The following is a 15,661-nucleotide window of genomic DNA, read 5'->3' as shown; positions in this document are numbered from 1 at the left end:
TTTCACAGCATCTTCGAGATATCCAATTAATTTTTATTATCTCGTATTTTTCCTCTTCTTAATTTCTTAATGGAGAGCAATGAATCTTCCTACGATAATACGAATTTTCTTTTTTTATTTCCCGTTTTCTCGTTCTGTTTTCGTCTTCGTTCGATTGAATGTAATTATAATTTTTAATTTTTTTAATAAGGATCCCAAGTGAATTCGAAACGCCTCGTTTATCCTCGCGAATTTTATCGAATTTTACTATCATTTTTCCATTTGATTATCAGTGGAAAAAATCAAATGACCCCGTACAAAAAGCGTTTCGATGGCGTAAGCAGAGATACGTTCATTAAAGGGGTAATTAGAAGAAAAATATTTTCTTCTCGAGGAGTTAAAGTTTCCCTTTGGTAGTTATCGAGATTTTTAAGGCTCGTTCAACTTGCGATTAAAAACTTTGTCGAGTTTAATCGCGTGACGTGTTATATACGTAGCACATCTTGCATTTTGAACTTTAATAATGCCGCATAAAATGATAAAAGATCAATTCTTTTTTTTATCTTCAATGAAAATTATCACTAAAACAAAAAAAATAGAAAATAAATTTAAAAAAAAAGGAACCATTCAGAGCCAACCAAAAGTTAAAATTTCTAACTTTGCCAAATTCCTGAAAATCAGGTTTAAAAAAATAATTCAGCAGCAGAATTTTTGCTTATCGACGAGAGGGAGATAACACGCGAAATGATTCGCCGCGGGTAAATATCCCCCCTCCCCCTCCTTTATCTTCGAAAGAATCGAAAGGGAAACACGACGTGGGAGGAAGAAAATCGTTCACCCTCGATATAACCGGGCAAATCTCGCGTTTTATGGAATATCGATCAGATTTCTCCTCTTCGTTTGTTGTTCCTCCCGCAATCCGTCCATTTTTGATTTCCTCTTCCCTTTCCTCTTCCCCTCTTCCCCTTCCAGCCACGGAAGAAATCGGAATAACCGGAAGCAAGAACGGTTTGTTTAAAGGGCAGGGAAGGGAAATCAAGTACATATATCTCGGCCAATGTTTGCGGGCAAACACGATCCTTTATGCAAATTCTCGAATTATTTTGCGTAACGTAAGAATTTCGTTTAATTTAATCCTATCAACGTTTAATTAATTACCGTTTACCTAAAAATACCGATCTTGTATACCGAAATTAATTTATTAAAATAATGGATTCGATGGAAACGAAGTTCGAATTTTACAATAACTTTTGTTTTTTTGTAAAAAAAAGAAAAGATGGCGGGTTAAAATATTTCGTCCCGGGGAGGGATGAAAACAGTGGATCAGATGGATGATCGGCTCGGAATGTTTTCGAGTCGAATGTCCACCTCAATGTTTCCCTCTGTCCACACACACACACTCCGCTTCCCACGTTCCCCGCTTCGTGTAAAACCCCTTTCGTTCTTGTTGACTCAGGTCAGACCTTAAGGTCTTTAGAAATTATACGGGCAACAGTGGTGCCGTGACCATTCGCCAACGTATACGTATATAACCATACGCTTGGCCTCCGCGGCCGAGCAGAAGAATTCCGCTCACGGATCGCTCATGGATCGTTCGAAATGTTACGTAATACCCCCTCCCCCTCCGCGAAACTGGCCCCACGACTTTCGTTTCGATAACAGCCGATCGTGTTTCTCCTCCCGTCGATATATCTCCGATCCTTCTCCCCTTTTTTTCCCCTTTCTTTCTCGAGGAGGATCGTTCGTACGTGCACGCTCTTTGAACAACTCTTTCTTCAACATCAGAATGGATATGAAAATAATATGTGGGATATTTTTTATACGAGTTTTGCGTAATAATTTTGTATAATAAAATGAAATGAAATGAAGGATCGATTTGAAATAGCAGATTATATCTATCTGGTGAATTAGAGAAATTTGGATTGTTTGATTGGATAGGAAGGAGGAGAGGAAGGAAGTTTTGGGCAGTTTTTCAAGGAATGGCGAGGAAAGGGTTGGGAAAAACGATAAGGACGATGTAGTGACCCAATGAATAGAGCGAGGCAGATCCTTCATACCTAGGTGTGCTCGGCGAGCCACGTTTCGTGAATACCAAATTAACACCTAGTTAACTTCCGACGAAGAAAGTCGTTTGCATGTTGCACACGAACCGCCATTCTCGCGTGCGTGCAATTTCATACCGGCCAACAACGGTTATGACTTCATTCCATCCCCCGAAATTCCCGATTTCCATCTTTATTCATTCGAAATTAAATATATCGTTTAAAAGTTATAATCTATCCATCGATCAAACGATGAGATTGGCTTTCCTTTCTTTTTTTTCTTCTTCCTCTTCTTTCTCAACGAAATATAAAAATTTCCAATTTTTTTTTCTCTTTTTCCATCAAGCAATCATTTTTTAACGAGAGATTTTTAATACATCCAGTTTTTAGTTATTGAAGGGATTTTGACATTTTCGATAAAGCAGCCATTAACCAAGGGCTTAAACGAAACTATAAAACAAACTTGTCGATGTTTTTAATTTTCGATATTTCCATCCTGGCTTTCAAAAAAAAAAAAAAAATTTGAAAGGCATTCGATTATTTTCAACGTAACTCGACAATTTTCGAAAAAAATAAATAAATAAATAAATATTCGAAAGATGATCGAAACAAAAGTTCCACCGCAAGATTTCCACCGTGTTCTCCGATTTTTACCACGACTGGAAAAACATAGCTACCATCGAAAACCGTGTCAGTCAGTTAAGTGCTTGTCTAAATAGCATAACTCTCCGGGAGCGGAACAAAGGCTCGCCTCCGCGAGCAACTAATTTTCAAGGAATCCGCCGAGTGGAATCAGTCCTTTGACGATCATAAGAGTAGAGAGAGAGACTCGTAATTAAACGCAATGCAAATCTTCCCCTAAACGTTCCCCGCCGTCTTAACGACCGCCAAGAACCTCTTCGAGGAACAGGAGGATGACGACGACGACGACGAGGAACGAGAGAAGAGGAGAAGAGTGGATGGTCGTGGAGATGCGACGACAATTACGTTGGCCCAATTTTTTAAATCCATCCTTAATGGTCCGTCTCTCTTTGATCAAATCGACAATCGAGCAAGAGGGATCGATGCGATCGTCGATAAATAAGAATACTTCCTTATTCGTTCTTTGGTTCTTGTACGAGGTAGGAGGAGGAGGAAGGGAAGGGGGATCGAAGATGGATAATTAATTCCGCCGCCCACCTTGTCGTCCAGGATCAAACAAGATTCTTTGATTTAAGCTGTGTTGTTCAACGGTTTCGATTAAATATATCATCGAGATGTATTTGTAATTGAATAGATGCGTTTTTTATCTGGAATAAATAAAGTTTGCAATTAGCTCGAGATTAAGTGCGTATCCCTTGCACTTGTAATCGGACGATCACAAAGGATTGCGAATATTGGGAATGGCTTATTTAAAGAGAAATAAAATTATATAATAGTTAAAAATAGATATTCGTTTTATCCTCACGATAAATAATTTTAGGGATCTATAAAGTGGATCTTCCCTTTGGCAGAATAATCTAGAAATATCAATTCGATCCACACTATCACGATGCAAATTTAATCAATGACAAACGATAATCCTCGAGAGGATTTATATATTATACCATTTATTAAAATTGTTCATAACGTTATAAATAATAATAATAGACGATAATCTTACGATATCTTCGTTCGAAATTAATCGAATCTTCTAAAAAAAGAAAATAAAAATTTTGAAAAGATAAAAATTATTTATTGCGAGAAAAAAAGTTTCGAATCTTTCCAATTTTCCACATGCTTCGACAATTCGATTGTCATAGGAGGCGTATCTTGATTCAATTGACCGATTCGTCGCCGGTTGAATCTTAATCACGACCGTCTTCCCCTTGATGGAAACCGACAGATTTATAAATAGTCCATCTGCGTTTTCACGCTGCACAGGGCGAATTTAAAGAAGGCGGTCGCCTTTAACACGCATCAGGTTAATTGGATCAGGTTGGCTTGGATTTTACACTCCGGTAAACGGAGAGGGATTCGCGCGGAAACGAGCGCGGAAAAACGGGGGATTTCGGATCGATTTCGAAACTCGTTTCGCGTCGCGATTCTCACTCCCCCTTTCGATATTTTACGATCCAGATTTTATGTAAAATCTTTATCGTAAAATCTTCCACGGATCTCCGTTACTTGGACTTCATCAAAATATTTATACATCGAATTTTCCATCTATATTTATTGTTTGGATGAAATTTAGATCGAAAATTATTCCAATCTAAAAATCTTTCCTTTAAACCATCCTATCGATTTGGGCTTGTAATTATAATCAATTAAAAGAATTGAAAAATTCGAAGAAAATAAATAATTTTTAACGAATAATCGAATTGAAATTATTATTAAAATTACACTTTCATCCATGATCTTCTCCATTCCTATAACATTAAATTAAACTTTTATACATCTTCCAAAAAGATTAGAAGATCTCTACAAAAATAGCTCGATATTTTATCATCCTGAGAGAAATTTTTTTTCGGGGGAGAATTAAATACAATCGCCGAATAGCGAGGAGGAGGAGGGAAAGGTGATTTGTACAAGCTGATCGATCTGTCGCGACACACAGGCGCGCGGGTTAAAACGTTCGGACGAGTTCGGTTTAATGATTCATAAAGCTTTGATCACGTTAATTGCGCACGATCGAATGGGCCGGAAGCCGTTTACGTGACGTTAGGCGTTTTCGACGTTGAAAATTAATTCTGCGGGGAGGAGAGAGGGGAGAGGGTTTCGATCGCGCACAACGAGGAATACATTTAATTATTAATTTGTCGGCGCGTGTCGACGGTCGCGCCGATACGTAGATAATTAATATAATAATTAATAGAGGCGAAACATGTTACAAATTTAGCGAATCGCATAATCGGATGATGCCGCGTGAACGTTTGTTGTCTACGATCGTTTTTCCCACGACCATTCCTTCTATTCCATTTGCGAACCAAAGTTTCAAGTATCGGAATTTTTTTAATTTCCAAGAAAGAAATGGAATGCAAAGAGAAAAATAAATGGAAACGAATAATTTTTATACAATCTATAAATATTTATAATTATATAAGTAAATTTCCTAACTCAAAAAGACTCTATCAAGTATTTAACTCAATCTGTAAATATATATAATTATATAAGAAACAAGAGACGATTAATTTTTAACATTTCCTACATCCTCTAATCTACCTTCCCCATTTACCCCTAAATCCTCTAATTCAAAAAGACTCTACCAAGTATTTAACTCAATCTGTAAATATATATAATTATATAAGAAACAAGAGACGATTAATTTTTAACATTTCCTACATCCTCTAATCCACCTTCCCTATTTACCCCTAAATGCCCTAACTCAAAAAGACTCTACCAAGTATTTAACTCGAGAATCTATCGAAATATCTCGTCAAAGTGTATAAGATTTTTTCAAATCCTCGTTAGAACAAAAATGATGAGCATCGGTGAGAGAGACGAGAGAAATTGGTCTGGGAAACGCAAAGAAGAAGCGAGCGCGAGATTCTCAAGGCTGGAGGGTGAACAACGCGAGTTGGGATCGACGCCTATGAGAGCCGACATCGGCTGGTATTTAGTCAAGAGAGGTGGACAAGAACCGAGCTCATTCACGACTGTGACTGTGGGGAGAGGTTTGAGGCCGCAGGAGAGAACACAGAGGAGACACGACTTTGTACTAGTTTTTCCAGCCCGACCCTCCACTACCTGCCATTATTATGTGTTCTCGGTACGGGTAATTAGCCTGGGCGCAGCGGGCATATACCGGGTGTCCACCAGGAAATCACCGCCGATTTCCACGCTCCCCTTTCCCCCTCCCCTCTCTCCTCCTTTTTTTCCTTGTTGTTCCTCGCCGTAATGACACTTGCCCACCCCGGTTCCACTTCTGCGGAATTTTCACAGCTCGTTTCGTTTCACCAAGACGGGAGGAGGGGGATGGAAAAGGATCGTTTTTGGGATCGTTATGCGTGATGATCCCCGATGAAATGAAATGAATTCTCGATACTTTATAATTTGAGGAGCGTCGTTTGAAAACCTTGATTTGTCGGTAATCGATATCTGTTATCAGTAATTCGATGATTTCTGACGCTACGTTTAAAAGAAATTAATAGATTGAAAGAGACGAGGAAAAAGGGATAAATTAATTGATTCGCAAAAATCTATTTTATAATCCCGATTTAAAATCATTTCAATTTCAAACGAACCGACACCACGACTCGAACTCGTCGTCCCACTCCTCCACACGATTCCAATTAATAGCGCCTCGTTTCAATTGCAAAGCTCCAAAGATTCGATTCCGGTTAGACGGGTTAACAACGGAACGGCCGCGATGGAACGTGGCCAAAAGCTGGCAAGATGACAGCCAGTGTACGGCCTAGTGTTCGATTAAAATTTAATCTGGCATGAATGAGCCGTGGAAAGGCCGTGGAAGCCGGCGGCCTTTCGATTCAATATTTGCACGATACGGGCCCCGGCTACTTTTCTTTCCTTTCCTGTGAAAATGAACAATTTCCGTCCCACCGATCCCGGATGTTGGATGACGGCCGCCCACCGATCGAGAAAAGTGAAAAGGGACGCCTTTCAAATTGTTAAATCGTCGTTGAGAACCAGTTCAAAAGTTGCTTATTAATTGGAACGCGCTCGAACGGGACCAAGGACGCCATTATTCTTTCTCTCTTTTCTTTTTTCCCTTCCTCGCCTCTTATCCCGACTGTTTTCGTTCAAACGAATTGGCGCGAGTCATTTCGTATTATTATCTTGGCTCGCGTTATTTGGAGCGAAAAATTGTCAGATAAGCGTTCGAAAAGGGTTGCGTATCGTTAAATACGTTCGCGATAAGAAGATGGATAAACGATATCACTTATTCTTTCCAAGATAATATTCCCTCTCTCTATTCTTCCATCAAAAAAGGAGTCTTCTTTCGAGTCAAAATCCAAACCAACTCCCCTTCTTCAACTTCTTCCTTTTTCTTATTTAACTTGATCTTAATCCATACAGGGATCCTCTTTCTTATCCCAATCAAATTACTCCCCGATTATTTAACCTAATCTCAATCCACACGTTTCATTCACAGGATTGTTCCACGAGGGGAAACTGGCCCCCCAAGGATCCCCTTTTTTACTCGAGGTTGAGCAGAAAAACCGGGTCAAGGGGATTCTGAACGAAAAGAGAAAGAAAAGGGTTCGGTTCGTGTTATATGCTTCGCTCTCTTGCGACGACGGATTGCAAGAAACGGCGGTCGTCCGGCTGCATTAGCGCCACAAGTGCCCTCTGTCGAAGGGGCGAAGAACCGTGACAAGGGGAAGAGTACGTTAATTAAGATGGAAAGCTCGTTTTCGACGCCGGGTGTCCGGGACTGGCCAACTCGAAAATTATCTTACGGAAGGGGTTGGTAGATTTCGTGAGAGTCAAACTGTTTTTCTCTATCTTCTTTTGGCGAGACGATCTGCATTTTCTGAACGGTGAGTCTGTTCCTAACTTTTGACTTTTCTTCGACAGACTTGGGGAGAATTGTTCTCTGCTTTTATGGGGGTGGTGTACGTTGTAAATTGTAATCTTTCGTCGAGTGAGGAGCAGTGGTAGGAGGAAGAAGGTTTGAATATTCCTGCTATTTCTGAGAGAAGTTTACTTTGTCTCTGAGTGTACTGTTTGTCTTGTAGTGGGTTGATATATATATATATCTTTTAAGGGGATTGAACTGATTTAACCTTCTGCAGGGGGAATCGAGGAATCTTTAACCGAATAGAGCGAAACGTTTACTTTTGAATCTGTTTGAAATTTTTATTTATTCATTCTTTAATAAAAATATTTCTAACTTCAAAATGATCGAATCTTTTTAAAAAATACATACATTTGCATAATTATAATAAACATTTACTACCAAAAAAATTTCAAATCTCTTTTCTGAACAGTTCATAAAAGAAGAGGAATCGAAAAAAGAGAAAAAAAGGGGATAAAGTTGAACTATGAATGGATAACTATGAATGGATGAATCAAAACTAGACTAACCGGGCAAAAAAAGGAAAAGAAAAGGAATTTCAAAAGTTTTCAAACAGTTATCCGATTTGATTCTCGCGAGAAAGATTGACTTTTCCACGTATATACTGGTTGGAAACTTGTAAATTTCCAAAGAGTGTGAAGAGAATTTTAATACGACTTCTTTTAAAGTCAAACCTGTCGGAAACGTTGCAAGAACTATGAGGGTAAATAGGGCATACGAATCGAGGAGGGGAGGGGAGAGAGTAGGAGGGTGGGTGGGTCGTCGCAGAGGCTGCAAGATCGATGGAGAAAACGGAGATGAGCACGTGCCACGATACACGATGCCTCTCTAATTATCCCGAATGTCGACGTAATTTATCTCACGGTGTCCCTTCCATTAAAACTTGGAACTTGTACGAAAGGAAAAACCTGCTGAACCCGGTGAATAAGATTTTTATCAGAATCATCCGTCTTTAGAATTTCTTCAACACGTGTCGATAATTTTAAAATGATAAATTTTTACCACACCTCGATTTTCTTCGAATCAATTCGATCCTCCACTTCAAAACAAAGGCAAACCTCTCTTAATACCCCAAACTCCAATTCTACAAAAAGAAATCTTTATCTCGTGAAATCGAATCCACTATTAAAAAAGACTAACCGGTGTGAAACATCCGGCGGAATCTTCTCGGATCGCCGCGGAAATATATCTCGCGGGAGCCAGATGTTTGGGCTGCATACGCCATCTCCAATAAACCGGAATAGGTTCCATATCGGTGGACCAGCCGCGTATCCGCCATTTGGCGTTGAAATCGGTCTGGAAAGGAGGCTATCCTGCTTCCAGTTTTCCGACCAAGAAATGATATATAGTCCTGGCTTGGACGTAGCATGTAAGATTCATTCGCCACCGAATCGTCGAGGGAGAAAAGGGAGGGAGAGGATCGAATTCGATCGAGAGAGATAATTGGACGGAAAAGGCTGGAGATCTCGCGAAAGATCGAGTGGAGAGAGCGCGAATGGGATGATGGATCTCGGTGCATGATGTTTGAAAAAGAAAGGAGAGAAAAAAAAAAATACCCACCCAGATGGAGGACTTCTTCGAGTCTCTTCGAATTGATCGATAATTAGTACCATTAGATCGGTTGTACATTCTCAATTTTTGTTTTCCTTCCTCGAGAATTAATCTCTTAAATTTCCAAAGGATGTGCAACGAGTGACTCTGGTGGAAATTAATTAATTTCTTCGAGGGAAATTTTGCAAGATGGCACAGATAGATCGGGAAGACAATGGAAGACGCAAGAGATCAAGATGTCGATATAGAAACGTGCGATCTTCTATTCCTCCATTTTCCTTCCTCGATGATGAACTAATGCCAATGGCAAAAAGATCGGCGCCGATTCCTCTCCTCGATCTTAAAAATCATTTCCAACAGTGTACATTACAAACTCGTTGAAGCTTCTCGAGTTAACAATGATCGATCCACCGATCGATTTATTAAACATTCACCGCACCAATCTCTTTTATCATTATTCTCCGTTAAAATCGAAAAGTTTCTCCTCAATGCTCCTCCCCGGGAACAGAACGCATTCCTCGAGACAATTCAACACGAGTTGGAAAGTTCAAAACACGATCAATCGATTTCCAACAACTATAACTTGACCCGATAATTTATAAAATTTCATCATTGTTCCTTTATTATATATATATATATATTTCTCCGTTTACAGCGTAGGGGGAGCGAGGGACACAACACAAGGACCGCCCCTCGAGCCTTGCAAACGCCTTGAAATATTATTTCTCGCCGCGAAGAAGTTTGAAACGAGCGAGGCCGCGAGTTAGACTCGGTCCCGAGACAATAATTCCGGAAGGGGGACAAACGGCGGCGTGCAGGGCGAAATACAGCTAAAGTTCTCTTAGGGCATTCACGTAGGCGGCCGTATAACGCCGAAAGCGTGCGGTCTGCAAGCGTACGTAAACTCCTTTCGGCTGGACCCGAACAAACTACTTCGCGATGCTTAACTGCACGCGGTGTCCTCTCTTCGATCACTGTTCGATCGTTATTTTATAGGAGGCGAGAGTTGGACGAGGTACACATCATGGCCGAGGAAATGAAGAAAGAAAGACGCGTCGATTGTTGGGGAATAAATTTCCATTAATTAATAAGCTCATCGATTGGTTAGATTTTAGATTTAGCTTTACTTATCGATAATATATATATATATATTGAAATTTGATTGTGCTCGAATGTATTTGTTATTTAATGAAAAAATATGAAGAAATGAAACTCTTCATAGCATAATTGATTGGATTAATTGAATTAGAAATAAGCATCTTGCTGAACAGATTCGAAAAAAAAAAGATATTAATATTAAGTTTGCCTATCTTCAAAAAAAAAAAAAGCAAGAAAATTATCCGCGCGTTAAAAACTTCCTCCTCCTCGAAAGGAACGCGAGTCGAAAGTCGAAAGTGGGGCAAAAAAATATTAGGCATCAAGATAAAATCTCGAACATCATTATCGAAGTAGGCGAGGAACAACTGCTCCGCTCGAGTCTTTCTCTTCTCGCACAAAGCGACTTCCGTTCGCCAGATTAGATATCCAACAGGCTTGGACCACCCTGCCGGTCAGGTAGAAAGGAACGGGCCGCGTTTCCAGTGCGAAAAAAGGAAAGGGAAAAAAAAAAAGGAAAGGAAAAAAATTTCGAACACGATCGATCACGACGCATGATCGATCGATCGTTACCGCGAACGGATTCCGGTAACGTAATCGTGCCGGTACGTTAACCCTGATCCGATGGAATTGCGCAATAGACGATCCACGGATCGAACAATGCCGCGTTTCGAATGCTCCCACGACGCGACGACGACGAGGCGCGCGCGCGCGCGCGCACATATGTGTGTGTGTGCGCGTGCTTTCGTTTCTGACATCTGCCGATAATACCGATCATCGGATACTTTCTTCTTCGAAAGAATCGATCGATATATAATATAACCGCGAACAATGGCATTGCGTCTCTTTGTTTCTTGCTTCCTTTTTTCCTTTCTTCCTTTCTTTCTTTCTTTTTCCATCACGGTGATTTGATCGCTAACGATAAACCGTGAACCGTAATGAAGGAGGAAGTATTACTTCCCTCGTTACAGATCCGCCGCGTTTTAATTAATCCTTCAAAACGCGATAAAGAATTCGTACGAGAGTATGAAAGATGTTATACACGTATACGTATATTACGTTGGCATACACGTTGAGAGAAATGTTTTCGAGATTGAACAATTTCTCTTTGATGGAGAATTAATCGGAGATCATAAATTAAATTTTCGATCGAATAAAATTGGATTTTTTTTTTTTTTAATATAATTCTTACTCGAATGAAAGAAATTGATTGATTGATATTCCATGGATTGGAAGATTGATCGATTGATTATCTCGTACGAGGCGGATAAGAATAATTGGTCGGGAGAAGAGAGAAAAGAAAAGGAAAACACTCACCGGGTTTGATCTGTTGAGGCTTGGCCCTGGTCCACGAGATCTCGACGAGCACGAATAGGAGGACAGCGAGGATTCCTCCCAGACTGCCTCCCAGAATCATCCTGTTCTTGCTGCCAGCCGACATCCACCCGCGAAGATAGATTTTTCCGAATGATCGAACGACACCACGATTCCCTCGATCGTAGCGAAGCGAAGCGAAAAAAAAGAAAAGGAACCACGCCGGCCTCGACTTCACTTCTGTGGCCGTGTACGTTACGTCCACGTCGAGGACGAGGACGAGGTAAACGTGGAACTCGAGGTAGAGAACTGTGGCCTCCGTTAGAATGGCTACGAGACCAAGCGAGGATCGAGTGAGTGAGGATGGACTGACAGACGTGCGGGCGTACGCACGAGTCAATGAAGTGAGTGGTACTCACCCGTAGGAGCCCTCACCTTACCCAACCCAGACCTCGTCCCCTCGCCTCCTCTCCCTTTTACCTTGGCTCCCTTCTTTCCTCTTCTTCTTCTTCTTCTTCTTCTTCTTCTTCTTCTTCTTCTTCCTCCTTCTTCTTCTTCTTCTTCCTCTTCTTCTTCCTCCAGTTCGCGATACTCGTTTCCTCTACTCAGGCAGACTCCTTTCTTCCTCGTCCGCTGAACGATTCGCCGTTCCATTTCTTCTTTTCTCATCTCATCTCCGCCTCCTTGACCCTCTTCCTTCCTCCATCCGCTCTTTGCTCCACACGCATATTTTTTTTTTCTCCCTCCCCCCGTCCCTCTTCCTTTCCACTCTTCGCGTGCATACTATTTTCCGCGAGATTGGAATGTCAATTTTCTCGTTTCTTGCACGCCTTATACATTCCTTATTTATCTTCTTCGTTCGACTACGTTAGCGCCGAACCACCGGCTTCCTCGCGCCTTCTTCTCCACCTTTCTTACCGCATTTCATTTTACCCGATCGCTTAGCGTATATTTAAACGCTCGTTCTTCTTCTTCTTCTTCTTCTTCTTCTTCTTCTCCTTCCTGCCTTACTTGTACGGTAAACGTATGATTTTCTCCACATGGTTCGTAAAGAAGTCGTCTCGTACTTGTATTGTTCACACGATTCTACTCGTACTACGTCTGATTAAATCAGAACACGAGGGAAATACGTGTGACTTTTGGTCCGATTGAATTTGAACGAAGAAGCATTATTTGAAAAATGAAAATAAGCGCTATGACAAAGTGGTGGTATGTATTGTCGTTGACTCACTTCACATTGGATGAAACGACTCCAACTTCATCCAAATTTAATAAATCATTTCCTTCTTCTTATCTGTAAAACATATCATTGTCATATTATTAAAAATTTTCTTCTGAACTAACGAATCTAAATACTTTTTCCTTTGAATTATTTTAAAATATAAAAAATATAAAAATATAAAAAATTATCCAGATTTATTCTATCTCTCCATTCTCCAATTTTCTTCATCGATAAGCAAGCATCGTTGCCGAATTTATTCCTTCTCTCCCGGATATTATGCACTTGCTCACCTCTCGGACCACTACCTTTTGTTCACCTCCGAACCTTTTCTTTTTCTTATCATCCTACGTTCGCTTCCTCCTCGTCCAGCGGACGCTTAAACGCACTCTGCCCTCCTCGGAATGGCCAGCCTCCTCCGCCTCTCACTGCGGTGTCCTCTACCTGCTTTTCGTTTTTCTTCTCCCCCGCCTCTCGAACCCCAGCCCTGCGTGTCCCTTCTCTCCTTATCTTCAGCCACCTCCGCGTAGGATGCATCTTCCTCTGTCCCTTTGCAAACATACTTCTAGGTACGAGGATGCGTTCCCTGTGACATAAGAAGTCGGTTTATGAAGAAGTTTTAAAATTTGCTGCATTATCACATTTTTATTGTTAATGCGTTTTTATTCTTGTACCTTTTCATTTATGAATTATTATGAAAATTCTCTTCACAATTTTTTTCGTTAGCCTCTTTGAATAATTATGATAATTAATCCATGGTGGTAAAAATATAGAGCTCTTTGATTATTGAATTTTCTATTTCTTAAATTATTGGAATATTTTAATTTAAGCTTTTTGTAAATGTAAAAGAAAAATTGCTCAATAATATGTGTATGCACAGATAATATTTATATTATGAAATTAAATTTAGCACGGTAATTACATTGCCAGTGACACTTTAAATTAAGGAAACAATTAAAATCTTCGTTATTTTATTGCAATCTTTATGTTGCACAACTCAAACTCAATTCATTGCTCGAAGATATGAATAGACGTTTGTTGTCTTCTTCCCACAGGTTCTTACTTTTTCTTTCCTTTCCTCTTCTCTTTCACTCTCCCTCTCTCTTTCTCTCTCTCTCTCTCTCTCGTTCAGCCTGTCTCTATGGTTTCTTTTTTAATTCATTCCTCTCGACCACGACTATCGGTGTACTGGGAAACATCTGAAAAGATGAGTTTCGCCCGGTGTCCCCATCCTATGCAAACATCTCGGTTATTTGTACGGTATTTCCGCATCTCAATGGAGAACGTTATTCCGTTTCAAAATCATTTTACTTGGTAATACGATTTTCTGTTTACTCTGTTTTCTTTCGCGTATGAAATTGCGCATGAAATTTCACGTTCTTCCCAAATAGATCTCGAAATTTTCCTTTTTCATTATATCTTCCTCTTCCTAATAATAAATTCTTTAAAAATTATTCAACCATCGTATCCGCCATTTTATCAATTAATTTTTAAGATGTATATGTTTTGACGCGGAATCTTGGCTTCTCGTAATACACGACACGGTACACGATGCTCAGGAAATATTACCATTATTAAAGCGTAACTGGAACAACCTCTGACCAGGTTTTTAAGTCATGTAGCAAAATGTATAATCGAGGAACGAGAGAGCACAAACTGGGCAACTGGTGGTTGATGAAAAATGAAAATATCCTTGATCTATGCAGCATCTTCTATAAAATCTAATCCTCTGCTGGAAACCTGAGAGCTTGTGCTTCTTTCCCACGTAACTCCTTTCGTTACAACAATTTTGAGAATTCACTTCTTCACCTTTCACACGTTAGATTCGATCCATATAATCTATTCAAGATTATAGATATTATATGGATAAAATAAATATTCAAAGATAAATCGTAAAATTAATCTTGTATTTCTATTTCATTATATATTCTATTCTATTTTACACTTTTCTATGTATAAATGCTAAAAATTTATAGAAAGGATAAATATAATTTTACTAATAAATGTTCATAAATCTCGCTAATTTATATTCATAATATAAACCAGATTATATAATGGGATAAATTATGGTGAATGGCTAAATATTTGGTTATCAATAATATTATATATATAGTAATTAATTTATTACTATTTGCCTTTGAATCATTTCATCCTTACTTGCCTTACATTTAATAAAAATAATTCCCATTCAATTGCTTTAATAAATTTTACCAGAGATATTTTAAATTCTACCAAACTTAAATGAAACAAATTATCTTCTCATTGATATTAAAATATTAAGACATATTGTAAAAAGCTATCAAACTTTACCATTAGAATTCGTTCACACCTTTTAATTTATAATAGTCTGGTTTATTTTTAATTTAAGTAAATAACGTTAATAAAATTTTACTTTCTCATAATTGTTTTAGCATTTATACAAATTTAGAAATATATAATAAAATAAAAATAAAAAGATATTTACCATTATTATCCAAAATTATCCAATTATCACGCTTAAGAGAGTTCAGAAATCTTAATGCAATCTACACGCGGTCAATATCATTACTCCCAAAAACTCGTATCTTTATTCTGTATCCCTTATCTCTTCCATCTAGGATTTCCATAGCAGAGACAAGGCAGTTCCCTCGTCGGTCCCTACCACCGAAACGAAAGCCAATGAGATTCAACTTTGATCAGATTCTCTGCCAAGTGATCTCTATTACGCAATCTCTGCTATCGGACATTGTGCTAGTCCCATGAAATTTTCTGACGGTGCAGCCACGGTGTTCACCATCGCCCAAGGCTCCGACAGGAATTGCGTGGCCCAGGATCAAAGCTGATTCCTCCTATGCCTTCCGCGACGATAAACCGAAACAGGAGGTTAATGACGTCTTCTGAAGGGATATTGTGGTCCAAGAACTTTACTGATGGCTAATCTGTGATTAAACGGAAAGAAACTTTAATTATTTAACGGAGAAGAAA

General features: G+C 39.3%; 1 protein-coding gene across 2 annotated transcripts in view; it reads right to left on the bottom strand.

Annotated features, from left to right (window-relative positions):
• LOC102656822 overlaps positions 1-15,611 on the bottom strand; it is a 46,893-nt gene extending 31,282 nt beyond the window's left edge. The window contains exons 1-5 of one of the 2 annotated variants that reach the window (XM_026439606.1): positions 15,162-15,611; positions 13,372-14,536; positions 12,991-13,283; positions 11,898-12,772; positions 11,482-11,808 (exon numbers count right to left, since the gene is read on the bottom strand). In XM_026439606.1, the coding sequence (XP_026295391.1) occupies positions 11,482-11,808; positions 11,898-12,147 (577 nt within the window). In that variant the 5' untranslated portion in view covers positions 12,148-12,772; positions 12,991-13,283; positions 13,372-14,536; positions 15,162-15,611. The remainder of the gene's footprint in view (positions 1-11,481; positions 11,809-11,897; positions 12,773-12,990; positions 13,284-13,371; positions 14,537-15,161) is intronic. The other variant, XM_006559731.3, reaches the window with a different exon arrangement.
• Positions 15,612-15,661: the final 50 nt, after the last annotated feature.

Source organism: Apis mellifera, linkage group LG3 (genome assembly GCF_003254395.2).
Source record: "Apis mellifera strain DH4 linkage group LG3, Amel_HAv3.1, whole genome shotgun sequence".
Classification (NCBI taxonomy): domain Eukaryota; kingdom Metazoa; phylum Arthropoda; class Insecta; order Hymenoptera; family Apidae; genus Apis; species Apis mellifera.
The sequence above is the reverse complement of the archived record's forward strand: the minus strand, read 5'-3'. Positions and strand labels throughout refer to the sequence as shown.